Source organism: Nannospalax galili, unplaced genomic scaffold (assembly GCF_000622305.1).
Source record: "Nannospalax galili isolate Female #2095 unplaced genomic scaffold, S.galili_v1.0 scaffold591, whole genome shotgun sequence".
NCBI lineage: Eukaryota > Metazoa > Chordata > Mammalia > Rodentia > Spalacidae > Nannospalax > Nannospalax galili.
The window spans coordinates 3,729,299-3,756,266 of NW_008330926.1; the positions used below are offsets into that span (position 1 = coordinate 3,729,299).

The following is a 26,968-nucleotide window of genomic DNA, read 5'->3' on the forward strand; positions in this document are numbered from 1 at the left end:
CAAGGAACCCTAGGGAGGGCTCGGCAAGGCTTTCTGTTTTCCTTGGGCTCAACTTTGATCACAGCTGTTAGAGTTAAAAGCTTAAACAATGGGTGCTAAATAAATAAGTATCTGTTTAGTCCGTGGGATGAGGAAATTAAGGTGACTCAGATTTTAAATTCCTAATTCTAAGTGTTACTACCTGAATTATCAGATCTGTCATGGAGTAATGCTGAGTTCTTTTATTTTGGGGAATATGGCATGTATAGAATTCATTCATTCATTCTTCATTCAGCATTTACTGAGTATGTGCCAGGTCTTGTGTAAGGCAAGGGGGCAGACAAACAGATGAGCCTCTTACCCTGTAGCCAGCGACTGGTGAACAGAGTAGATCAGGGCTGGTGGGACTTGAGGGGCTCTAGAAGTTTCATTTGGACCTCCACTTTTTAGCTGGCAGTCTTAAAACCTATTCCTGGAAAACAGAAAGAAGTATGGGTAAGGAGAGTGAGATGAGGGCAGGAGCAGGATGGGAGAATTGCAGCAAACTTTCCCACGAGGGAGATGCTCCAGGCAGTGCCATGGCTCCTCACTGAGACCTACAGTCTTGGGCAGCAGGAGCCCAAAGGAGAGGCAGGTCTATATTCTCCCTGGTCTCTGCCTCTGTTACTTCTGCGTGATGCCTCAGTTTCTTCTGAGGAAGCTTTAGGAGCTTCTAAAGAGAAGCTTTGGATTAGGTGATCCAGAGTTCTGCTTAGATAACATGCTTCTGCTATGGGGCTGGTGGACCTGGAGCAAGCCCCCGCCCCCTCAAAAGACACTCAAGTGTGAGCTCTGGTGTTCCCCAGCCTCTTCCATCTCAACACTAGGAGACGCCAGGTGGGACCTGTGGGAGCTGACCACCTCCTTGCTTGTAAGAGGTGCCTTCTAGCTGCATTGTTGGAAGATGGAAGGTTCTAGATCCCCATGTTTGCATATTTTTCTGATCTGGACATACTCTTGGAATTTCTTAATTGTTTTTCTTTCTGTCAGTGAGGCCACTTGAAACTTTCAGGGCAAAGGACTGCTGTGTCTGACATACACACACCTCTGATTCCTGTCAGGCCTGACTCCGGGTATCTGTGGATGCTGTCTCATGTACCTGACCATGGGTCTACTTCAGGACATGAAGCCCAGGGGTCACTCTGCAAGGAGCCCTCATGTGATTCGCACTCACGGATCTGTAGAGAAGACTTGGAAATGTTTTGGCACAGTGTTGGAAGAATTTGGGTTCTTGTTGTATAACCTCAAGTAATTGTTTAAATATGCTGAGCCTCAGTTTTTTTCTGTCAATGAGATGGGAGTGACGTGCGCTGTCTCCCAGGGATCAAATAGTAAACTGGAAAAAAAAAAAAGCTCCCTGTAAACAGGAAAGCCTAAACTGATGTCTAGGACACAGTGATTTCGTATCAAATATAGTTTGATAGTCAGCTATTGACAGGTCACCACCTCTTCTGTACTGAGAACTTCCAGGCACCAATGGATAAAGCAAAGTAGGCACATGACTATGATTGTCCATAATTGATGGGCTAAACCTTAAAGGAGTGACATATAAGTGCAATTAATCCAGGCACAGTGACACTGCCTTGCTAAAAATAGTGTCTACTCATAATTGCTTTGATCTAGCAAGTGATGCTTGTCTGTGAGGCTGGCTGGGGCAGGACAGGCAAAGGGTCAACTAATGTAGTAGGGAACCCTACCCCTCTCCTATACAAGGTGGGAGATGGGGGGTGGTAGAGAGGAGGATTCTATCTTTCAGACCCTCTGGCAGCAAACTCAGTGTGGATGGGATGATCATCTCATTGTTAGGAGTGTCATATAATAATTACTATTCATATTGATAACTATGCTAGATAACAGGCATAGACTGGATTCTCCTGGACTAACAGGGATGTATGGAAAACCCTAAGTATGGGCTATATTGTGAGCTCATGGGAACTCTAGACTACTAGAGCATGTTTACATTCATTATCTGGTCTTCACAAAAACCTGGAAGGAAGAAGGGACTTTGTTCTCACTTAATAGATGTTAAAGACAGCAACAGAACCAAATGGTCTAGCTGTAGTCTTTGAACTGGCTTTGTAGGTAGCTGACCTCATATGGGTAGAGGCAGCTGGCTGGAATCAGGGAGATCTGTGGCCATGAAAATAGAGGGAACACAGAGGGAGGGATCAATCATCCTGGCTTCTGTGGAAGGGAAGCAGATGTCAGCAGGAGCAGAATGGCCTTAGGGCCTCTGTCTGGGACACCTATGATAAGGGGTTTAAAATCAGAATGTTTGGGGTCAACTGGGCATGTTGGCACATACCTTCAATCCCAGCATTTGGGAGGCAGAGACAGGTGGATTTCTGTGTGAGGCCAGCCTAGTCTACATAGTGAATTCCAGGCCATCCAGCCTGTGTTACATAGTGAGACCCTCCCTAAAAAAAAAAAAAAAATTGAGTTAATTAGGTCTAGCCCCTCTACTGCCCTGTTTTCCACAATTGTTAAGTGGAAATACAAATTCTTTTTTTCCCTGAGGGTTATGTGAGATTCTATTTACAAAATGGACAGATAGATCCAGGGCTTGCTGTGTAGCAGTTCCTCAGAAAATCTTTGTAAGTTTGAGATTGGAGAGAGATCCCAGAAGCAACACCCATCATGGGGCATCTCAAAGGTCCTGCCCTAAAGCTGTGAAGAATGTACTCTGGCTAGACAAGGATACCTTCAGGCTTTGTGATTCCTTTTTGGGGGCGGTTTTATAACTTCATCTGACACTCAATGGTGAGCGCTCATCCCCACGGACTGTGTGTAATTGTTGTAAGTGCTAACAAGGACACAGGTTGCCAAAGTATAGAGCTTGTTTGGTGATACTTCATCTTCATTACATTTCTAGACAACTGAGCTGTCCCACATCCCCTATTCCGTTGGCCTGGACAGCTTTATTGAGCATGTTTTTAGTGCACACATCTGGAGTCCTGGTTTCCTTCCTGGCACATTCCTGGGTCTCTCTGAGCCTCCGAGGGGCATGCATCTTGAAGCCCACTGTGGATATGCACATGGATGCTGAGAGTGTCTTCTTGGGTCATCACCTCATTGATTGTCCTTCTTACCACTCTTCTTTGTGAGAGCCATTGTGTCAGGCCCAAGTTGGAAAAGAAGAGTGCTAGGGATTGTGGGAGGGAAGGTTGCTGCTATGCAACTCTCCATATAAACTGGTGCCACATGGCATGTTACTCTGGCCTTCTGGGCCCTCAGATGAGCTTGCTTGATCTGAGTAGGCCACATGGCTCATGTGGTACCCCATTGCTGGAAGTGTTGGCACGCAAAGCAAAAGGTAGGCAGGCTGGCAACAATTTGGTGCCAGAGGGTGAGAGAGGGTGAGAAAGAGAGAGTTTATAAAGGTACCATATTCAGCCTATTAATAGCCTCTGTTTGGTCTCCACCACTTCTATCAACATCATCCATCACACTCAAACAATTAAAAAGTCTGTGCCAAATAGTTAGGAGTTAACAACTCATGGCTGTGCTGAGTTTCTGAAAGCAGTATTTCCACTTCTTATGCAATACTGAAATGCCAACTGTTCCATGCCAACTGGTTATTTTTCCAGACCATTTCCGTTTATTTATATTTAAGCTTTTGTGTTTTTAAGCGAAAAGAAGATGGAGAACCTGGAGTAGGTGACTGTTATTTTTCTTGATTTGCCCCTGAATGAGCCATAGGAGAAACATTCCTCCCTCAAACTTGAAGTGAGAACACACAGAGGCTGAAGAGGGGTCAAAGAAGACCCTACTCTTTTCAGGAGCATTAGCAGGGTCAGCCCAACCCTTGGGAGACAGGGAATCTTATCCCTTTCTGTTACTGAGTGTAACCTTGGATAGGGTAGAGCCCTTCTCTGGGCCTCAGTTTCTTTGTCTGTAAAATAGGGAAGTTGGGTAACTGAGGCCCCTTCAGGGTAAGTCTGAGCACTGGGCAGAGGACTCACCGCCTCACATTTGTCCACAAGACTGCATATAGAATCAGAAGGACAATGAGGCTGCCTTCAGAACTCAAGAAACTTCCAGAAACTTGAAAACAAAGACAAGGCTGTTATTTATCTAGGAAACTCCAGAGTGGCCTTCAGAGATGTCTGTGGAGCCTGCCAGGCAGTTATTTTTCTCACCAGATGTGATTTCTGGGTATCTGAAAAATTTTTACTTGGCCCAAACATTGTCAGGCTTGAGGTGATTCTGCCCAGTACTGGGATAGGAGTGGATCTGCCTCCAGGCAGCAGGTGGGGGACTGCAGGTTCTCTCTCTCTGAAATTCTTTGATAAAGTGGGACAGCATAGCTGGGGCTATGGTGTTGCTTCTGGCACCGTGGGACATGGGGATGAAAATGCATGGGTGAACCTGAGTGATGGAGTCAACAGATATAGGACAGAGTCTGCAGGCCTTGCTGTATGGTGATCACTAACATGCATCCCTCTAGCTCTCAGGTGATATGAATCAGCATTCTTATTTCAAGTTCCAGCTGTCAGAAGATGAATTTAGCTAGCTCCTTGTAACTGGTTGAACATAGTTCCTTCACAAAACCTGGAAGTCTGGTATGTTTTAGTGGGTGGCTGGGGCAGGGTAGGGAGACAGGGCCCAGGCCTGGGATGAGTTGGGTTGGATTGATTCAGAGCTGGTCAGGAATTCAGTGGGGACACTGTGCAAAGCTGAGTGAGTTTCTGCTGTTTTGCTGGCAGGGGTAGAGTGAGGAGGTAGGTTTTAAGAGAAAACAACACTACTTCAAGTCACCAGAAAACACATTTATTTATTTATTTTGAATAGTCTAGAACATTTAAGAAAATGGGGGCTTCTGCAGTGTTGATGAAATTGGGAGTGGATGTTTTTAAACTCCTGGCAGGGTTGGGCCATACTTGGGAGATGGAGAAAGGTGGGTCCCTGCTACTTTACCCCAGGCTGACATGATGGATATTGGGGCTAGGACAAGACACCTTTCGCATGGATCTTGGAGATGAAGGTGCCATTCAGGGACTCTAAGAACTGGTGTGTGGTGGCAGCTGTGAACTTTTTACAGCTTTTGGACACCACAGGACTCATGTAATTGCTGATTAGCTGAGAACACTCACCTCCACAAGCAGCAGAGGGAGAAAGGCAGTCAGGAGCAGATTGCCTGCTAGAGAAAGAAATGACTAGGTGACAAGTCTGGAGGTGACTTCTAGGACAAGGATCCAGGCTTTTGGAGAACAGATAAATCCAGGGTTGGTTGGACAGCCAGGTAGGCAGTACTATCTGGCCTGGGAACATAAACCTGTGTTCTAAATTACTCCAACACAAGCTGCTTTCTGTTGGAGACAAGCCAGCCCCCTGCTCCCTACCCCACATTAATATCTTGATATAGAATTTCTAGGGGCACCTCTAGGTCTGGCATGAATGCGCCCTGGGGAGGGGGAGATTGGCACAGGTACCTATGAGGCTGTGGTCAAAGCAGGGCTAATAGAGGCAATGGCTTAGCTTTACTGGGTGGGGGCCAAAGACCTAAGAAAGATGAAGGCAGATTTCCAAAAAAGTCAGTCATTCCAAGTGGAGTCTCTCAAGGGCTGGAGAGGAAGTGGGTCCCTGGCCTCTGAGGCAGTCAAACATAACCTGGAGGACCATCTGCCTGCTAGAATCTCACAGAGGGAGCAGGGGTGGATCTATGTGGCTTTTAAGTTGCCAAAAATGGAAGATTCAGGGACTCTATTTCTTGTGTGTATGACTGTCTGATAACATCTCAGTGATGATGTTGACCCCTGAGGCATGCTCCTTCTGCCTCACTCTGCCTGCTTTGAGACTGCTACAGCTCCTCAGCATTTCCAAACTCACATTTGCTTGTGCTTGCTTTGTGTCTGGAAGAAGCCTAGGTGGCCTGGCCTTGGCTGTCTTTGGAGCAGCAAGCAAGCTTCAGGAAGGCCTCATCCTGCTATGCCTGCCTCCTGCACAGCACAATGCCTGGCACAAAGCAAGCACGCTATAAAATTTTTTGCTAAATATAAGTCACATGGTGGTGCACGCCCTTAGTCCTACCACTTGGGAGGCAGAGGCCAGTCAGGTCTACATAGTGAGTTTCAGGTTAGCTGGAGCTACAGGGAGACCCTGTCTCAAAAAGACCAAAAAATAAATATTATTTACTAAATAGCATGGGATTCTTGCCAGTGTTGTGTGGCCAGAAATGCATGCTAAGGAAGCACACAATGGAGAATTCCTGATTTGCCAGCTCTTCTCTGCCCAGACCTTGTAAAGAAAATCATTTCCTTAATCAGAATTATGTTTGTGGATTAGAGGGGTGACTTGTGGCACTTGATATTTGGGGAGGACAATCTCCAAGTGACCTTTCCATGCTGACTTAGGAGCATGGCACAGCCAGGGAGCCAGCCCTGGGGAGGGTCATTTCCTCTTAATTGGTGTCCTGGTCATCATATTGGCTTCACTAGACAATGCCAGGTTACCCTCTGTTCAGACCTGAATGCCCTTGCTTTTAACTACATGATGTCCCTCAGACATCAGGTTCTATCTCCTTCTGGAAGTAAAAAAATAAAGGGCCACAGAGAAATGCTCTAGGTCAAAGTGACTTTATGAGTTTTATTTCAAGACTGTTGGCTTCCTTTACTCATAAGCATTTCCTGTCTGTCCTCCCCCATGCCAGGCTGGGCCTGGGCTAGACCTGCAGGGATGACACAGGCCTCGAGTCCGGACTTCAGGCTGTCGTTGTTATGCCAGGAGGCCACTGAGGTCTAATGGTGGCATGGTTGGGGCCTGGTCTTGAGATTCCCACTAGATGCTCTGCTGTGAGATCAGAGGCCTTAGAATCAGATTCGCTCAGATTCAGATCACACCTCCACCTTGTCCTTGCCCAGAGCCTAGGGAAAGTGACTGCTTTCTTTCAGACTCAGAGCCCTCATCTCTAGTATGAGACCCTGGATAAGTGACCACATGGCACTTGTCCTTTTGATCACACCTCCCTTTGGTTTCATGAATTTGAAAATCCAGGATAGAAGTGTCTATCTGCTTTACGCATCTCTCAATTTGCTCCCTTCTTTCAAATATTCAACATTCAGGTTGTATTGACCGACTGTGTACTGGACAGTGATCCAGGCATGAGTCCACAGAGAGGAATAAATGAAGACTGCCTGATGTGGTGGTGCTCGCCTTTAATCCCAGCACTCAGCAGAGACAGGTGGATCTCTGTGGGTTCAAGGCCAGCCTGGTCTACGTAGTTCCAGCCAGTCAGGGCTACATGGTGAGATGCTGTCTCAAAAAAGAAAAAGAACAATCCCGCCCTTGGAAACTGACATGCTGGCTAGGGTGAGAGACAGTGAAAAGTAGCAATGGGTGACAAGTTGGATGGGGAGAAGCTCCTGTCATCTGAGCTGGGGCAGTATTGATGGGGAAGAAACACCCGTGTAGTCAGCCTCAGGAAGGGTGTGGAGTCAGGGCAGACCGGTGGGATCATCTTAGGCAGGTGACATCTCCCAGCTGAGATGACTAGTGGCTGAGGAGAATACAGCAGGGCAGGACTCCGAGAAGCCATCTGCTCATGATTAAGGTCAGACTTCCACTTAGCCTGGCCTGCCAGTACATAATGATCCTGCTGAGCCTAGAACTGGGAGGAGAATGTGTTCAGTTTGAGGCTCTCTGCCAGGGAACTATGCCTCAGGTGCATCCCAGGTGTGGGGTGAGCCTAGCACAGAAGTCCGCAGAAAAGAAGAGTCACATGCATAGAAGGTGACTGAGGTTGACGCCCTCTGTGGCCACTGGGGCCTGGAGGAAAGGTGCCTGAAGCTTGGATCCTAGGATCAGGCTAGGCTGCACCCTCATATGCAGCATCCAGAAGGAGGAGGTACTCTCTGAAGCCCCTTTGTCCTTGGATGAGGCTGCAGGCCACAGCTCACACCCAGGGTACAGGGGCTGTCCCACTGATTCTTAGGGCCATCTTCTCTGGTCCTGGGCACTCCATGCTGAGAGAGGCCCAAAGGAACCAGGTGTTTTCTCAGTTTGAGCTTTCTTAGCTTGAGCTTTGTTCTCCAGAGACCCTCCTGCCCGTTTGCCAGTCTGTCTCTTCTCACCTCTGGCTGTGGACAGGATGAGTGCTGAGGGACTGTGTCCAGAGGGGTATACTGTGGCAGTGACGGTGAGGATGGTGATGGAGCAGGATTCAGGCTCAGTGCATTGGGGGTGGAGGGGAGGGACTCCCTAGTGTTTTTCAAGGGCCCAGCCTGGAGCCTGGGCAGAGCAGATGCTCAGTGAAGACTGCTGTGACAGGACAAGTGATGGAGTGTGTGGCCCAATGTGGACTGCTCAAGGTGTCTTTCTGAAGTGCTGTGATCATAAAGTGCTAGGAGTTCCCAGCTGAGGACCAGCTCAGTTTCTCCCCTCTGCGTGGCAAGAGAAAGGGTGTTTGGCTTTGAGAGGATGTGGGGGAAGAATAAGTTTTTTCATTTGTGGATCTTATCCTCCAACACCAAAGTGAGGGCTTCCAGTTTACAGAGGAAGAACTAGGAAGCCCAGAGAGGTTAAGGCTCAGGAAGGACCCAGAAGCCCAGTGTCATAGCAAGTAAGTCACAAAGACAAGGTTTGAATTTTGGCCTTTAGTTTTCAAGTTCTATGTTGTTTAGAAAGAGACAATGAAAACTCTCTTGGCCCCATGTCAATAACCGGAAGCTCACCTTCCCTCCTGAGAAGATGGCATGCCTATTTGAGTTCCAGAATCTATTTTCCTAGAGGTCTAAGGTCTGAAGAGCGAAGCAACTTGTGCAAGGTAGTACCTTACCTCAAGGTAGCAGTGGTTACTGTCTGCAGCCAAACCCTGAGCCTGACCTCCAGAACCCTCTTGCTGAAACCCCTTGGCATCCCTCTAAGAGTTATGGGTCACTGCCTATCCCTACCCACTGTCACAGTACCACCAGTTTCCCTGTTCTCAGGAGGCTGGGGCACAGTGGGCCGAGTCACTCCACAACTCCATTCTGGACTATGAGCACCTGCAGTGGGATGGGGCATTCTGAGGATGCTGGAAATGACCCAAATGACTTCAAGCTGTATACCTGGGAGGAGTCCAGCTAAGACTGAGCATGAGGGTGAATGGTCAGAGGCAAGGTGAGGAGAAAGGCAGGATGGGAGCCTGGGAAGACTAGGCTAGGTGCAGGAGGAAAGCCCCAGGTGGAGGAGAGAAGCAGGGTCTCCCTGGAGGACAGCCACTAAGCATGCCACCTTCCCTGCTCCTGGGAGGAAGGCCTGGCTTAATCTGCATAGCATTAATTAGCCAGATCCTAATTAGGACAACCATTGCAGAGCTACAGGATTAAGCCAGTGCTGAATATCAATCAGTTTTGGAATCGCTCCATGAAATTGAAGTAAAAGTTGACCTTATTAAACAGAAAAGATTTCCCAATTATTTCCCAAGTTGAGTGCACAAAACGAGGTGATGTCAGGAAGGCACATCAGACCTTGATTCAGGAAATACAGGTCTGGATGTTGTCACCTCTTTCCCTTTGGGGCTTCCAGCCAGTGACAGAAATCATGAATGGGCCACGTGTGTGTGCTTACGTGCTCAGGCACACACTTGCAGGGTATTAATGTGGCTGGGGAAGGAGCCTGCACTTCCTTTCGTTGATGGAGTTCATATTTCACATTGCTTCAGTGCCCCTACATGACTGTCTGCAAGCATAATTTTTTTTTTCAATGTTCTAAACAATAAAACACATTTAAAACTTCAAAGTCTCTGGGAAGATCTACTGTAATCATTACAATCCTGACCTATCTTTGGAAGCTACAAGTTATATTGCTGGCTCAGAGGCCTGAGAACACACTCCATCACTCTGTGCACAGCCCCAGAGGAGGAAGGGCTGCAGCAGCTCTGAGAAGCTTCACTTTGAAACTGCAGGCCCGTACGGTCTAGTCCCAGGCTGCTGGCTTGGAGCCTGCAGGAAGACAGCTCTGGGTGTACAACCTGGTTTCCTCAGATCCTGACTCTGCCATTTGTTGGCTATGCCCTTAGACAAGTTAGCTAAGTTCTCAGAACCTCAGTTTCCTCTTTTGTGAAGGTGGTTGGTGATGCCCCCTTATGTGGTAGGTAGGCTCCTGTAGTAGCACTTGTATTCCAGATTATTATCTGGAGTGAGAAATCACAGACCCATGAAGGGCTGGCTTGTGTCCAGGAGCAGAAAGGGACCACATGGACAGAAACATTTCCTAGGAATGTGGTTTGATCCCCAGCTTGGCTAGAAGCCTCCTGTGTAGCTCCAGGCTCCACTGAGATGTCAGGAATACACTCCTCACATGGGTACCTAGGTCACTGGAAGGCAGGGTAAGCATGGGATACAGAAAAATCTGACTTATAGTTAAAATCTGGGTTAGTTACATGACCTTGGGAAAGTCATTTCCACACTTCTTCAGTCTTTAATATTTTTTCAGCAAAATGGTTTTATGTGTGGCGAGATAAAAATATGCAATTAAAGAACAATCTTAGGTTGGGGCCTGGCATAGGATTAGCTAGAAATAAAGCATTTATTAAGCACCCCTTATATACAAATAGGTTATGCGTCATCTACTATAAATGTATTATCCCATGAATTTAGGTAGATTGTGTATTAGTGAAGCAGCAAGGCTGTCTGATGTGGGTGTGAGTCCCTCAGCCCAGACCAGGTGACTAGAGACCCTGGTATGAATGTGGAATCTCCTGCTCAAGTTGAGAATGGTGACTCTTCCAGCAGGACACTAGGAAATGGGCCTGGGTAAATGAAATGGCATTTCAAAGCCTGAAGAGAGCCTCAGACCCTTTTTCACCATCACAAGGATGGGCTTGAGGCTCACATGTGCTCCTGCAGACACTCACAGCAAAGTGCATGCCACAAGTAAAGCTGTGTCTCTCTCCTGCACCAAAGCCTCCCTCCCCCTAGCAGTCCAGGGCTCAGATTCTGAAAAACAAACATTTCAATTATAAAATGGTATATTCTTTCTACTGACAATTGGAGGAGAGAAGAAAAATAAGAAAACAGCACATAATGAAGACTACGGATAATTTTTTAAGTCTTTTTCTACATTGAAAGGGTTTTAAAAATAATTGGAAATTGGCTACATATATAATTTGAGACTCGAAGTTTTCCACTTAATATTGGATCATGACTTTTCTCCATGTCTTCAGATACTGTTTTCATGGCTGCATAGTGTCCATCACTGGCTAGTCTTAGATGGTCTGAACTACTTAAATATGAGTAGATGGTTTTATTTATGTATTTAGATTTATTTTGTATGTTTTTTTTTATTTTTTTATTTTTTGAGACAGGGTCTCCCTGTAGCCCCAGTTGGCCTGGAACTTGCTGTGTAGATCAGGCTGGCCTCTATCTCACAGAGATTCGCCTGCCTCTGCCTCCTGAGTGCTAGGATTAAAGGTGTGCACCATCAGTCCCAGCAATAGATGGTTTTAAAAATTGCCCCCATGGTGGCTAGAGAGATGGCTCAGTGGCTAAGAGCACATACTGCCCTCTTCTTGCCTTCAAGGGCACTGCACTTCACATGCACAACCCTCCATATTCACATAATTAAAAATAAAAATAAGATATATAAAGATGCTCCCCCAAGATGTACTTTCTATGCATTTTGCATGCTGAGGATTATTTCTTTGTTGCTGAAAAGTTTTCAGACGTAGGGGAGTAGGGTTGAACAGTTGGCCACAAGAGGCCCTCCCAGACTATGAGTCCAATTTTGAGCCCCAGATGGAGTGAGTTGGAGCACAGTGGGTGTGGCAGGCACCCCACCATGTAGTATTTGGTGACTAATTAGTCAGCTTCATGCCACTGTGTCACCTGAAGAGTCATATCAATTTCAAGCTTCACTGGAGTTCAGGCAGAAAAGATGATAATTCAATATTTTACCAAATAGAAAATATTTCAGATCCAGCCAGACTTCTCTGACATGTTTTCCAGGTATTAAAAATGAGTGAAGTTTTTTTAACTGACATGTGACGAGAACTCAAGGACATCTGTAAAGTCTCAAGAGTCCCCCATCAGTCCATTATCCAACTCTGTGTCCCTGCAGGCTGCAGCTGGCCCAGCAGGCCACACCAGCCAAAACCACTAAGCAGGTGGGAGCTGCCTTTTAATGGAAAAGCTTCGAGTTTTAGGACAAATGGAAAAGGCTAAAAGGAGAGAAGACAGCATCTGGCCCCTGTCCCTTTACCTCGTCCTCTAAAACTGATGGAAATAGACTTGGATTCTGATTTCGGCTAATTTCTGCCAAAAGAATTAGAGTGGAAATGTGCCACTGACCCCAAGTCTTCCCGGGGTAGGTGTGATGCTCTCCACATGCTTTCAGATCCCTTTGAGAAGGACCTTATGGCCATTTCTGGCTAGAGCTGTCCCCAGCACATTTGTAGGGAGGTCCCTGAGCTCACAGCCTGAGTATCCCTGAGCTTTACAGCCCAAGCAACCCCATACTTATCATCCCTCTTTTCAGTACCAACTGGGATTGAGTTGGTGCCTCTAATATCAAGTAGTGCTATCAAAGGGGAACCTTCTGGAGGGCCAGAACTGTGCTTCAGTTTTCTTTGTGCTCACATTGCACCAGCAAAACACCAGTTAGAGTTTGTGCATAAGTCAGACTGAAAGCTTTTGGTGGGTTGGAGCCTTCTCTGAATACCTGACAGCATCCAACACACTGGGGCATCTACAACAAGTAAGAAGTGAATGAAATGGTTGTGAAGAGTGAATGAATGCGCTCTGGGGAGGCCAAGGCAGGGAGATGGTGAGTTTATAGTGTGAGAACTTGTCTTAGAAAACAACAAAACAGGGTCCTGGCAAAGAAATGATTGGTGAGACTGAGAGATGCCTTAGAGAGCTGCTCTCGTTCTATCTTGGTCCACGGGGGGTGGGTGAAAACATGGAGGGGGGAACTGCAAGTTCTGGATTCAAGTCCCAAGACTTCCTCAGTGGTTGCCATATTGGACGGCAGCACCTCAGGCCCCAGACACTCTCACATCTGCCAGTGATGGTTCCCTCTCCAGAGCACCCCTGCTCTTCTATTACTTGACAATTAATCATATCCCATCTTTGAACCATCTTCACTGTAGTCTTAAAATTTTTAACTGGGGGGCTGGAGAGATGACTCAGCAGTTAAGAGCACTGGTTGTTCTTACAGAGGACCTGGGTTCGGTTCCCAGCATCCACATGGCAGCTAACAACCATCCCTAACTCCAGTTCCAGGGAATCTGATGCACTCTTCTGAACTCCTTGGCCATTGTATGACACAGGTGTACTTACATACATGCAGGCAATACATTCATACACATAAAATTAAAAAATTAAAAAAATTTAAAACCTGAGACATATTTGTGCATCTTTGAGTATAGCATGAAAATTTGAAACATATACATAGTAATGATCAAACCAGGAGAATAAGCATTTCTGCCTCCTCAAACATTTCTATGTGCTTTTGTAGTTTTCTAGTTATTTTGAAATGTACTGTAGATTGTTATGACCATAGTTACCCTATATAGAAAACTAGAATTAGTCTCTACTATCTGACTGTGATTTGGTCACTTGTCTTGATCTGTCAATCTGTCATTTAGGTTTGTTTAAAGGACTTTTCACATATTTCTCCTGTTTCCTGGTAGAGAGTAGGTCCTCTGTGAACATTGCTCTGGTCTGGAGACCAGAGGCTCTGGCTTCGAACTCTGGCACAAGCCACTCATCCCTCTTGGTGTGTAATGGCTATAAAGTTGAGATGTGCCAAAATCAGACATCCCTCAACTCTGAGGCTGTTTGGTAGGAGGCCTGTAGCTTTCAGGACCAAGTTTAGGATCTCAAGTACAGTGCTTGGAAACATTGCCTGATCCATCAGCTCCCTTTGCTTAGGGCCATTTTCCCATATTCCTCCAGGACTGGGAGTAACTGCCCTTCCAACTTCCAGGACTCAGGAGAGCATCAAGTCTCAACCAGATGCTCTGATTTGAAAAGGATGAGGAGCAAAAAGTAGTGGCAGCCAGTGCTCACTGAGCTGGCTCTGTTTGGGCATCTTGATGGTCATGTAGCTCTGAGTAGCTAGGGTAGGGTTAGACCCAGAAGATGGCCTGACAAGCTTGTTTGAGACTGCAGGCATTCAAAACTACCTGGGCTGAAGCTGCAGTGAGGGTCCTCTGCCCTGACAGCAGGACTGCCAGAACCTTTCCCTGCCCAGGACCCCTCTCTGCTCCTGTGTTGGACCTTAGCCCTCCACTAGATCCTCTGCTGCCCTTGACTCCCTCTCTTGTTCTTGGCTTGAGCCAGGATACAGCAGCTACCAGAACATTCTGATTCATTCTTTGACAGACCTCTGCACAGTTAGGGATATAAAGGACCTGAGTCCTCTGCTTCAGGTTTGTTAAGAGAAAGCAGAGACAGGAACTGGCATGCCATGGATATCCAAACCATATAATAGCGCAAGAAAGAAATATGTTTCTATGACTTCTGAGTATGGAGGCAAAGATCCAGGTAACACAGCACCAGAATCCAGCCAGGAGCCCCAGACACAATACATCATGCCCAAGTGGCATCATCCCGAGAAGGCAAGCATGATTTCTCCTCACAAGCAAGGCTCAGGGGGGCAGTTCGGGCACAGCCCAGGCTCAGGCTAACGTTATGTTCCACTCTGCTCCCAGGAGGGGTTGGGGACAGTCCTTCCTCTGCCCCATTCCCTGTTACATCACTTCACTGAGGTCCTCCTTGCCTGGTCCTCCTTAACTCTCTTTCCCTCTCTCCTGCAGGATTCCATGTTTTCGTTGGCCCTGAAATGCCTTATCAGTTTATCCACCATCATCCTGCTTGGTTTGATCATCGCCTATCACACACGGGAGGTCCAGGTAGGTCCCCACACTTCATGTAGTGGCCCGTGCTCTGGGCTCAGCTCACCAACCCCCAACCTAGATACTTGGGTAGTTTTGCAGGGTGACGTCCCAAAAGGTCTTGGCTGTTCTCTTCCTGTTTGGATCTCCACGAAGGAGGACATCTTGAGGCTCTCCTGTGATAACTGAGATATTATCTATGGCTTCATGATTGGGGTTTTGCGCCCCCTTTGCACACATGAACACATGCATATGCACACACGAACACATTGCATACACACACAGAGACTCAAACACCAGCAGGGATCACACATTTCTGAAAGTGTTGACTTCACTCCTGTGGAGGCCAGGCTAGAGGTGCCATTTTCTAGATAGGGTAGATGTGTGATGTGGTTCTGGCTTCTGTTACTTGCTGCCCAGGGGTGACTTGACACTCGGGGAGATACTTCCTGGGCCTCTGGGTGTACTTCCAGCTTGGCTGATACAGGGAGGATGGCTCAACCCCGGCTGTGAGACTGATGCAGGAGTGAGCAGACTTGGTCATCCCCATGACCATGAGTCCTCTTCCCCCTGCCCTGCAGGCTGATCTGCTCACTGGGGACCCAGGTCATCCAAAACATCCAGATGTTTCTTGTCATGTGTATGTGAATCTGGATAATCTCCCAGTCCTCTGGCCAGAGAAACACAGATTCACATCTGGGCAGCAGGAAGAGATTGATGAAGACCAGAGCTCAGAGTCGAAAAGACAAGGGTTGGAGTTTCATCCATTTCCTCTTTTGGTATGTCTTTGGCTGGCCCTGTGATTTTGCCGTGTCTCAGCCACCTCACCTAGAACAAAGGGTTTTATTCCAACTTTGCCGGGCTGTGGTGAGAGTGGAACAAGGAGGGGGTGTGGGGGGTCTATAAAATGCTAGTCAACAATGCTGCGGAAGCCTGGCCCCTTTTGTTCCTCAGTGTCCTTGGAGCAGAGCACTGACACAGATATAGTGGGGGAACTCTTGGTCCTAAAGCGGGGTTCAGCTTCTGGATGTGTACTGTAGCTGGACGGAATGTAGAGGTTTTGACTCTAGATTCCCACTGTGTCAGTGATAGGAAGACATCTTGAGGTTGTACTCTAGATGGTACTTAAACTGGGCTGTGCTCTGAGGGTTGGGTACAGAGGCCGCTCAGCAGCTTCCTTCATGGAGTTCAGACTGGATAAGGCTGCCAGACCATTCTCCAGCAAATTCCAGAAAACAGCCAGGTACACAAGTGAAGAGGACGAGGCTGAGGGGCCATGTCAGGACAGAGGGGTCTCCAGGGGACTATGGAAATACCTTCCACAGGGCAGGGTAGCACTGTTGATGTGAGCAGGGTGGACAGGCTGTGACCATCCCATCTCCCAATCTCAGAGAGGCAAATTCTAGCTATGGGCACTGTCGTAGTTTGCTTTCATTGCTGTGACAAAACAACTTGGGGTGGGGGGAAGGGTTTATTTTATCTTATATCTCTCAGACCACAGTTCATCACTGAAGTAAGTCAGTGTAGGAACTCAGGGCAGGAACCGATAGGCAGGTACTGAAGACCATGGTGGAATGCTGCTTATTGGCTTGCTCCTCTGGCTTGTGTTCCGTCTGCTTTCTTATACAACCAAGGACCGTCTGCCCAAGGGCGGCACTGCCCACAGTAGTCTAGTCCCTCCCACATCACTCAGTAATCAGGAAAATGCCCCACAGACGCAGCCACAGCCCAGTCTGATGGAGGAAATTCCTCAGTTGGGGTTCCCAGTTGACAACTGAAGGTATCCAGCACAACTGATCCCTTGTCAATTTGACACACAAACACATAACTATTAAACCATAACCTTTCCATTTCTTGTCCCCAAGATAATGATATTAATATTAACAGCACAATATAAAACAATACAACTTCTAAAGTTCCACAGTCTTTAAAAAATTCCAACGCCTTGGAGGGGAGGGAGTGAGATGGATTTGATCAAAACACCTTATATGCATGTATGAAATTCTCAATAAAGTTTTTGAAAAAAATTAAAAAATAAATAAATAAAATATTTTTTTAAATGCCAACACTTTAAAAGTTCAAAGTCTCTTTAAAAAGTCTTTCAACTGTGGGCTCCTATAAAATCCAAAGCAAATTACATATTGTCTTATTTCAAAAGGTAAGGACTGGGCACACTTAAGCAAAACCAAGTCTGGCAATGTAGCTCAGTGTTGGACATCTGGGATTGACTCACGATCTTCTGGGCCCCAGAGGGCTTGGGCAGCTCCACTTCTCTGGCTCTTCCATCCACAGCACACACAGCTTGTCTCATATGTGCAAGCTGACTCCAATCTATACCTGCTGCTGCCCTTGGCGGTTGTCCCATGGTCCTGGCATCTCCAATATGCTGGGGTCTCCATTGCAACAGAAGCTGCACTTTTCCACCAATGAGCACTTTTCCACCAATGACCTCTCCTGGCCTCTCACAGTGCAAAGCCTCAGATTCTTTCCATAACCTTGACACCTTCATCACCAGTACCACCTGAGGGACTCTTTCACATTGCCAATTTCTGCTGCCAGTTTGATGCACAGCCTTGCCCCCCTCTGGACCACAGCTTCTGTGTACTGACCCTGAGGAAATATTTCCCAGAAGATTTTACTCAGCGTTGCTAATCTCTCATTACTCATAGCTGATTTTTCAACCCTAACTGACCAGCATAAATGATCTCAGTAAAGCACACAAGGTTTTACTTCCAAAAATTCTTATTTCAAAATATATCACACAAGCATCCCTGATCGTCTTTGTTTCCCTTTGAAGCTTCACAAGCCAGGCCTGCATCATCTACACCTCTTTCAGCATTACTTTCCAGGTTTCTACAGAACAGCTTGCTGCGCTTCAAGCACTTTTCCAGTCCAAAGCTCCAAAAACTTCCACATTCCTCTTAAACACATATAGTCAGGTCCATCACAGCAATATCCTGTTTTCTGGTACCAGTTGCTGTCCTAGTTTGCTGTCTATTACTGTGATGAAACAACTTAGGGAGGAAAGGGTTTATTTTATCTTCTATCTCCCAGGTCACAGTTCATCACTGAGGGAAGCAGGGCAGGAAGTCAGGGTAGGAGCCTGGAGATGGGAGCTGAAGCACAAACCATGAAGAAATGCTGCTTACTAACTTGCTTCTCTGGTCTTATATAGCCAGGGACTACCTGCCTAGGGGTGGTAGCACCCACAGTGGACTGGTCCCTCCCATATCACTCCATAATTAAGAAAATGCCCCATAGTCATGACCACAGGCCAATCCAATGGAGGAAACGCCTCAATTGAGGTCCCTCTACCCAGGTGTGTCAAGTTGACTACTAAAGCTATTCAGCACAGCCACCTACTGAGCATAGTACCTGCTGGGCTTTGTGTATGCCACAATAATGGAGCTGACTGCCTTGTGGGGAGGCATTCCTACCTCAGGAGTCTAGAATGTCCCCTTTTCTGCTGAGAAGTGAGGAGCCAGCTTTCCTAGAACTTGCCCTTAGCCCCAGCCCTCTCCCTGGAGCAGGAAATAAAGCACTGTGATACCCTGGTGGTCGCTTCTGTTGTTGAAGATGACCCCCCCATACCTTTCTTCAGCCTCCCCTCTTGTGACACTTTGGAGTACAGCTTTGGAAGACTCAGATACCTTCTATTCTCAGGCCATTGTGTCCTGGAAAGAAACAAATCACCATTGCTTTTCCAAGGGTTTCCAACCTTAACTGTGTGGTGCTGTCCTGGAAGGCAGGCTAGCTAGCAGGTGGTTGACAACATGGATGCCCAGCTGGGGTTCAAATCAGGGCCTTTGTCATCTTTTGGGGTTTGGGTGTATGGTGACCTATAGTGAGTTCCTTAATCTCTTTTAGTCTATTTTCTTCCTGTAAAGTCAGACTAGTGATAGTACCTACCACAAAAGCTTGCTGTGCAGGTCAAATTAAGATACTATGAAAGTGTTTCAGCTTACATAAGGTCCTGTCTTGGTCCACTGGGTGGAAAGGGTGTCCCAAACAGAGGTCATGCAATTAACAAAGGCCCTGGGATGAAAACTACCTGGAGCTTGCAGAATGCCCCAAAGCCAAGTTCTTGGGCAGTGGGGCAGCTTCTCTATGGAGGGTAGGCAGGCCAGTGGTACTCATCTTGCTAAAGTCCCCGCCCCCCATGTCCTGAAGGCTGCAGCAGAAATCACAAAATGGTGTCAAGCTGGGAAGAGACTTGCGCTTTAGATGGGCTCTCTGCCAGCTGCCTGCAGGTGTTGGAAAGTTAATTTCAGAGGCAGGAAGATAGCTAGAAGCCTGTTACAATATCTAAGAGAGGGATAGCGATGCCTGGAACCAGGGTGAGTGCAAGAATGGGGACTGGAGGAGAGAACATGCATGCGAGATGCTGAGCAAGTGGAAGTGACAAGACTTGTTCACCAATTAGGATAGACAGACTGTCTGCAGGAGAGAGAATCTCCCAGGTACTTGGTAACTCGGTGCTGGAGAGTACCATTCATTAAAATTGAAAGCACAGGAGGTCAAGGTGGGAATAGTGTTGGGTTAGACTCTGGGCATGGGAGGGGCATTCAGCTGCTCCCATGGTAATGGGAGCTAATGATGTAGAGGTCAGGACTGGATGAGCAGGGGAGTGAGATAAGAGGACAGCAGATTCCCCAGAGGAACCACGGCTGAGGAGAAGTGGATGGAGGAAGAGGAGCTCCCTGGTGACTGAAGGGTCAGTTAAAAACTGGGACACAGTGGGGAGGGGAGAAGGGAGCCATCACATCTGCCACAGGGACAGCAGGAGTTGAAGAATGTGCTTGTCCTCTGCTTTAGGTCATTGTTAGAATAGTCACCAGGAATGATAGTATAGGCGGCAGGCAGAGGAAGACAGTGGAAACAAGGAACATGACTGGTCTGCTTTTGTGGATTAGAGAAACACACGTGGATACATTATTAGCAAGGAGCCAGTTGAAAGGGAGAGGAAATAACCAGGGGCCACCGCCTGGTTTAGGAGCCTGCAGGAGGAAAGGGATAGAGTAGCCCTGTAGGAGGGGAAGGAGGAATGGAGTGCCCTGGGGAAGAGGCACCCAACTCTGGTTGGGGACCTGGGCAGTGGGCGTTCATATCACAGTCTCTAGTTGGCAGCTGCAGGCACCATCACTTACAACTTGTGGTTATTTCATCAATCAGATCAATGGGGTAGGGTTTATCTTACTCTTGTTTGGAAATGTGGATCCTCTCAAGATCCTAAGCCTCAATAGCTTCTTTGGTTTCCTCTAATGTGACAGAAGCATAATCATAGTGACAAGATATGAGCCTTCAACTTTATGAATTGGAACACAAGGGACCAAAACTGGAGACTTTTCTTATTAGGTGTATAAAAGTGGATTTTTTTTTTTTTTTTTTTTTTTTTTGAAGCAGGGTCTCCCTGTAGCCCCAGCTGTCCTGGAACTCACTATGTAGACCAGGCTAGCTTTGAACTCACAGAGATCTGCCTGCCTCTGCCTCCCAGGTGCTAGGACTACAGGCGTGCACCACCACGCCTGGCTAAAAGTGGATATTTTTATTAACTACCAATAGGGTTCTCAGCAGACAGGGAAATTATTTCAAATTATAGGACATAAATTATAGTCAAGAGACAGCTCATGTTATAAAAGGCTCACCCACTGTACCATGATCATCCAGGAGATTCACATGGCATCCTGGGTGGGTACTATGTGCTGTCACCAGGACACAGCATGTGTAATGTGGGAGGTGTTGTCTGTCCAGACTCTTTGGGATCCTAGTGCTAAGTGGGTTAGTAACATCTTCCCATCAGGGGACATTCTGAATCTTGCTCTTTGCCTCCCTTATAAAAATATGGGCTCAAAGCTTGGCGTGGAGGCACACACCTTTAGTCCAGCACTTGGGAGGTAGAGACAGGTGGATCTCTGTGGGTTCAAGGCCAGCCTAGTCTACATAGTTCCAGGTCAGCTGGGGCTATAGGGAGACTCTATATCAAAAAGACAAAAAAAAAAATGTGGGCTCAAATCACATTCTGAAGTTAGTGTAAGGTGACTTGGCCCTGAGAGGCAAGTCTTAACAGCTGAGTCTATACTGATGAATTAGATCAATTAGAAGTTGATCTTAGTATAATTTAGAACAGTGAATCTGTGCATTCATTTATTTATTCAATAATCATAATAATTCATACTTCTGCCTTAGGAAACTGTTTATCTTACACCTTGATTCAGATAACCCAGGGTCATAAGTACTGTAGAAAGAAGGGTGTGTCTGTGTATGACATGAGGGAGTGAAGCACGTCTCCTAGAGTGGTTGGGTGGATTTCCTAGGTGATACTGGGTTCTATGATCACGTGGAGTAGAGACCTTGTATGTTGGGGACAGAGCTAGCTTGGGGTATTTCTGAGTGTTATAAGGAGAAGAGGATGTAGATATAGATCTTTCCTCCATGGGAAATGAAGGTTGTCCGTTTCCCATGAGGGCTGGGGTCTCCATCCTTTTCATAGATATATCATAGTTAGTCCTAAGGGTGTTCCCTGATGACTGGTTGATAGATTTGAATTGCTAGCCCTGGGGCTGGAGGGATGGTTATAGCAAAGTGCTCACCACTCAAACTTGAGGACCTGAACTCAGATCCTAAACATCCACATAAAAACTGAGCTAGTTGTGTCTGTAACTCAGCCCCTCCCTCGAGGTGGGATATGTGTGTGAGGAGATCTTGAGCCAAATCAATGAGCTCTGGGTTTGGTGAGAGACCCTGTCTTAAAGAATAAGGTGGAGAGTAACTAAGGAAGGAAGGCACCTGATGTTGACCTCCATCCCACACACACACACATATACACACACACACACACACACACACGCTCACACGCTCACACACACACACACACACACACGCACGCACGCACACACGTTCACACACATGCACACACGCACGCGCATACACACACACATGCATGCACGCACACACACGCACACACACACACACACACACGCTCACACGCTCACACATGCATACACGAAGTGAACTGCCATGCCTGCACTGAGTTCCTGAGATCTGGAGACCTTGGGCAAACTTTCAACCTGGCTTGGTCTGGGGGCATCCGTTCCTGTTATGTCCAGCACTGAGAAGGCAGGAGCTCAGCTGGTTCTAGTACTGAAGGGGTGTCCAGCTCAACAAGGAGCTCATGGCAGCCTCCTCTACCAGGTGTACGCCCATCTCCCGCTCCACGTTCATTAACACCCATTTGATAGATCACAGCACACGTGGGGAATTGAAAATGTTCCAGGGAATTCACTGCAGTGCTGCTGTTCCTGGACTCAGCCTGTGCTTGGTAGGGCTGGAGAGAAGGAAGAGAGAGATGAGGACCAGGTACAAAGACACACACCTCTAATCCCAGCACCCAGGAGGAGGCAGAGAGACTGAGAGTTGGAGGCCAGCTTGGGCTGCAGCATGAGACCCTGTCTCAATAAAAGAAGAAAGGAAAGGAAGAAAGAGGAAGGAGGAGAGGAAGGTGGGAAGGAGGAGGGAGAGAGGGGGAGGCGGAGAGGGAGACTGAGAAAGGAAGAGCAGGAAGTTGAGGGACAGAGGTCACGGTGCTGGGCCCACTGGACCTACGTAGGTCATTCTTTGAAGGCAGGAGGTTCAGAGGCTGACCCTGGCAACTGCCTGGACAACGATGGCATCCCATACCTTGCCAGCGCCTTGTAACCTGGGAGTGTTTTCACAGACCTGCCTGCCTGCTTCTCCTTCACTTTGAGGCTTAGGCTCTGATACCTCCTTTTCTAGGAACTTTCTGGCCACCTCTAGCTCCCAAGCAAGGTGCCTGTGTAGCAGATGACTTAGCTCTTTGCCTGCTATAGTACGTCTGATCTGCGGATTGTGAATGCTAGCCATGGACTCTGTGAGCGTGGTGACTGTATTGAAGCCAAGAGATGTCTGGCACAAAGCAAGACTCAGTGAGCACAGGCTGAAGAGTGAGTGAATGAACACTGAGCTGGGGGGTAGGTGAGGCAGATATAAGGCTGAGGGTCTGACAAGTCCACAGTACCAGCTTCTGGCCCAAACCTTTTGCATCCTAAGGAACAAGGGTCTCAACAGGCTATTCCTGCCAGCTGGCCTTGCTCACTATGATCCTCTGGGTAGTCTACCTCAGTCCCAGCACCTCTTCACTCAGCCCTGCCACTGGCTATGGATTGCCATGGTTACCACACCAGCCCTGGTAGTCTCTGTGTGACACTGTGGTTTTATTTGCTAAATATTTAAACACTTACCCTTTCTGCCTCACAGCCTGCTTCCTGCCTCTGCTCCACCCTATAGATGTGAAGGTACCTGTTCTGCCCTGGAGGCTGGGGGTGGGGGCAGCCAGGCTCTATCTTGGCAGTCAGCATTGCCTTTTAATTTTGTCACTGGGAAATGTCATCCCAAATCATGCTGTTTCCTGGCAGGGAGTGTCCTGTGTTTGTTAGCAGGTGTGAAAACCCATGCCCTGGGCATGTTGAGACTTGTCCCAGCAAGAGGGACAGATCTAGACATCCTAAGTGAGCTGCTAGGCTCCATTGACTCCAGAGCAAATGCTTCTTTGAGTGTGGGAGGGTGGTGTGTATGTGTGGAGGGTGACATTGAATATCTTCCGTTTCACTCTCTACCTTGTTTTTTTTTTTTTTTTACAGGGTTTCTCTGTAGTCCTATTTGGACCAGGCTGGCCTTGAACTCACAGAGATCTGCCTGCCTCTGCTTCCCGAGTGCTGGGATTAAAGGTGTGGGCCATCACGCCTGGCCCATGTGTGTTTTTTTTCAAAATATTTTATTTATTTTTATTTTATGTGTATGCATGCATTGCCTGCATGTAGGTAAGTGCACCTGTGTTGTGCAATGCCCATGGAAGACAGAAGAGCCTGTCAAATCCCTTGGAACTGGAGTTACAGACAGTTATTAGCCACCATGTGGGTGCTGTTCGAACCCAGGTCCTCTGCAGGAGCTGCCAGTGCTCTTAACTGCTGAGCCCTCTCTCCAGCCCCCATTTCTTTAATTCTTAAAATTCTATCTCCAAGTAAAAATAACAGTTCTGATACTGTGTGAAGACAACTGTTGATTTCTCTACTTCCTCACTGGGGAAGTGACTGGTTCCACTCAAATGCTTAGCTTCAAAGTTTATGAAGGTAGAGGAACTGTCTTTAAATTATTTATTTATTTTTTGAGAAGAGTCTCTCACTGAACCTGGAGCTTGTTGTTTCAATTGATGGCCTGGCCAGTGAGCCTCGAGGATCTGTCTTGGATCCCCCTGCCACACCTAGCTTTTATGTGGGTGCTAGGGATCTGAACTCAGATCCTCACACTTGCACAGAAAGCACTTTACCCACAGAACCGTTGCCTCATTCCTTCAGATACCTCTTGCCAAGTCCTGCAGAAGCTCTGGGTTCCAGGACTTCAGGGTGGTAGGGATTGTTCTCTTCCCTAGACCCTGGCAGGTCACCTGGGAAACTGGTTTGGGAGAAGTCCTGTGTAGATGGAAAGGTGGCTCCTCCCTTTCTACTTCTTCCCTTGCTGGCTATAAACAGGCCTTGGGAGTCAGAATCCATCTGGCTATGTGTTGCCTTGGAAATCACACACTTGTCTTCACCCTGGGCTATGTGAAGTGAGTGTGCAGTGGACATGTTGTTCAAGAGCTTCAGAAATGCAAAGCATTGCCATCCCAGCAGGGGGACTGAGCAAGTGAAAGGGGCCCAGCACCTGCCCACCCCAGGGCTCTGGCCCCAGTGAGTTCTGTGCTTCCCTGTGTCTAGGCTGTCTATGGGACGGATCACTGTATAAGCTGTACAAGATACCACCTCAAGCTCAACTTCAGTTTGGTGGCCTGTAAAGTAGATAGAATGGGCCAGATGATCTTTGGGACTTCTGGCTATATGAAGGTATCGACTGACTGACTGAGAATTTGGTGACCAAGAGAGAGAAACAGAAAAGTGGCTGAGAACAGTTTGCTTGATTAAGTGCATGTCCAGGAGGGCCCTGTGTGGGACCGTCTCTGAATAGCCTTGCCTTCTTCCCAGAAACAGGACACCTGGCTAATACCCTCAAAGCTGAAATAAAAAGCCATCAAAAAGACAGTTCTTTGGCTCTAATATCTTGAAGTTTAAAGGAGATTCCTCTCAAGTCTCTTATAAACTGATCAGCTACCTAAAGCTTTTAGGATAATTGAAGTAGGCGACCAAGATCCTCCTTGGTGCTCAATTCCAGCCTTTCTCCAAAGTCACCGGGCAGCAAGCTCACTTAGCAAGCTGACTACAGTGATACGTGTATCTGTCCTTTTCAGAATTAATTCATTCTGTTTTTTGTATTGTTAATTTTCGGTGTGTGGGGGGGAATCTTTTTGAGACAGGGTTTCCCTGTAGCCTCAACTGGCCTGGAAGTCATTATATAGACAAAGCTGGCCTTGATCTGGAGTGCTGGGATTAAAGGTGTGAGCCACCAAGTCCAACTTTCTTTCTTTTTTTTTTTTTTTTAGATAAGGGCTGGCCTGGAACTTGTGATTTTCCTGCCTTGACCTCCTGAGTGCTGGGGCTCACTGATGGGTGCCACCATACCCAGCTATCCCCTTTTTTCTGTTTTCTTTTGGGGGGCATTGATATGGATGTCCCATTTAGGGATGAACACACAATGGAAACTTATTCTCAGCACTTTGACCAGTTATGAGTCTCTGCATTAACTGCTGACCACTGTAGAGAGAAGCTTCTCTGGCTAATGTTGAAGACATCCCAATTCTATGGTATAAGCATAAATATTTAGAAGGCAGTTTGACAACATGTCCTTTGGCAAGTACTTCCTGAGGCCTGTGCGCTCCTGAGTCATGGACTTTTGACCAGGTTTACAATACCAGGCCTGAATTCCTTCAACCCAAAAGCAGTTGGTTACCCCCATAGCCTTCATGCTACTATTGCACACCTTGCTTGTCAGAGCAGTACTGTGACATGGCACCATTGATGACTTTTCTCCCCCAGCATTCTGCACAGCACCTTCTTGCACTATGGAAGGTGGTCAGTTCCAGTTTGATTTTTCTATGTCCTGCACCCAAAGTGTGTTGTGTCTTTACAATAGGGACTTAAAGGAGGCTGGAACTGAATGCTGAAGAAGGAACGTAGGCATCTACTTTAATTTTTTTCAGCAATAAGGGCTTACCATCTAGTTTTGGTGGGCAATCAAGAACCATGGCAATAGCCTGTGTTGTTTTGGGGACCTCTGGGACCTCCCTGAACAATAATTGATAGGGCGGTATCTCATACCTGGCACCAAGATTTTGATTTGCTAACCCATGTCTTCTCGGGAATCATTGTCCACCCATGCAGGGCCCAGCTACAATTTTTACATGGTGATATTTCCCACCAATGATGGCAGACCTCCATCTACAGTGCATATTAGTCCCACTGGTCTGGTCTCCCATAGGCTACTGAACTCTATGTGCTGGGGACATGTGTTTTGACAGCACTGCTAGGGTGCTACATAGTCTTTGAATTAAGGAATAACACTAGTTATGAGCCCAGTGAGGGCAGTGCCTTCCCTCAGTCATCTCTGTAGCTGTTCCTTTGGTGCCTAATAAAGGGCACTGCATATAGTAGGAGCTCAATGATTCTAGAGAAAGGCAACTGATTCTGAGGGTTTGGAAAATTGGAAGACAGTCAAATTTTCAGTGTTTAGAGACTTCTACAAAATTCTTATTGCACTGTATTGCCAAGAAAATTCTGGTAACTCTAGTTTCCCATTGGGCAGGAGTCTAGTAAAGTGACACTTTCCCATTTTAAGAGGAAAGATGGCAAAATCACCATTGCTCAAATTCTTCCAAATTTCAGATTCTTCCAAACCCAATACTTGGATTAGGGGAAGATTGGACCTGCCCTTCATTTATCTTTGGTTTAAAGAATTTAGTGCAGGTTAGAAGAAATTCTCTCACCTCTGAAGCCATCACCCCCTGCAAAGAGCACTTCTGTTGCCTTCTATAAAAACCATCGGGGTGGGGATGCACATGATCAGTAGACTTGGGTCCAAGCTGTGATTTTGTTGTTGAAATTTTTCTTAAAAAATGGTGTTAAAATACAGATAACATAGAATCTGCCACTTGACAGTACAATTCGGTAGCATTAAATAACATCCACCTGT

General features: G+C 47.0%; 1 protein-coding gene across 3 annotated transcripts in view; it reads left to right on the top strand.

Annotated features, from left to right (window-relative positions):
- Positions 1-26,968, top strand: part of Kcnn3 (potassium calcium-activated channel subfamily N member 3) — a 153,789-nt gene that overhangs the window by 30,467 nt on the left and 96,354 nt on the right. Inside the window, exons 1-2 of one of the 3 annotated variants that reach the window (XM_017795012.1) lie at positions 14,397-14,483; positions 14,756-14,851. In XM_017795012.1, the coding sequence (XP_017650501.1) occupies positions 14,466-14,483; positions 14,756-14,851 (114 nt within the window). In that variant the 5' untranslated portion in view covers positions 14,397-14,465. Of the gene's footprint in view, positions 1-14,396; positions 14,484-14,755; positions 14,852-15,596; positions 15,613-26,968 lie in introns of those variants that run through there. The other 2 variants (XM_008854710.1, XM_017795014.1) reach the window with 2 other exon arrangements.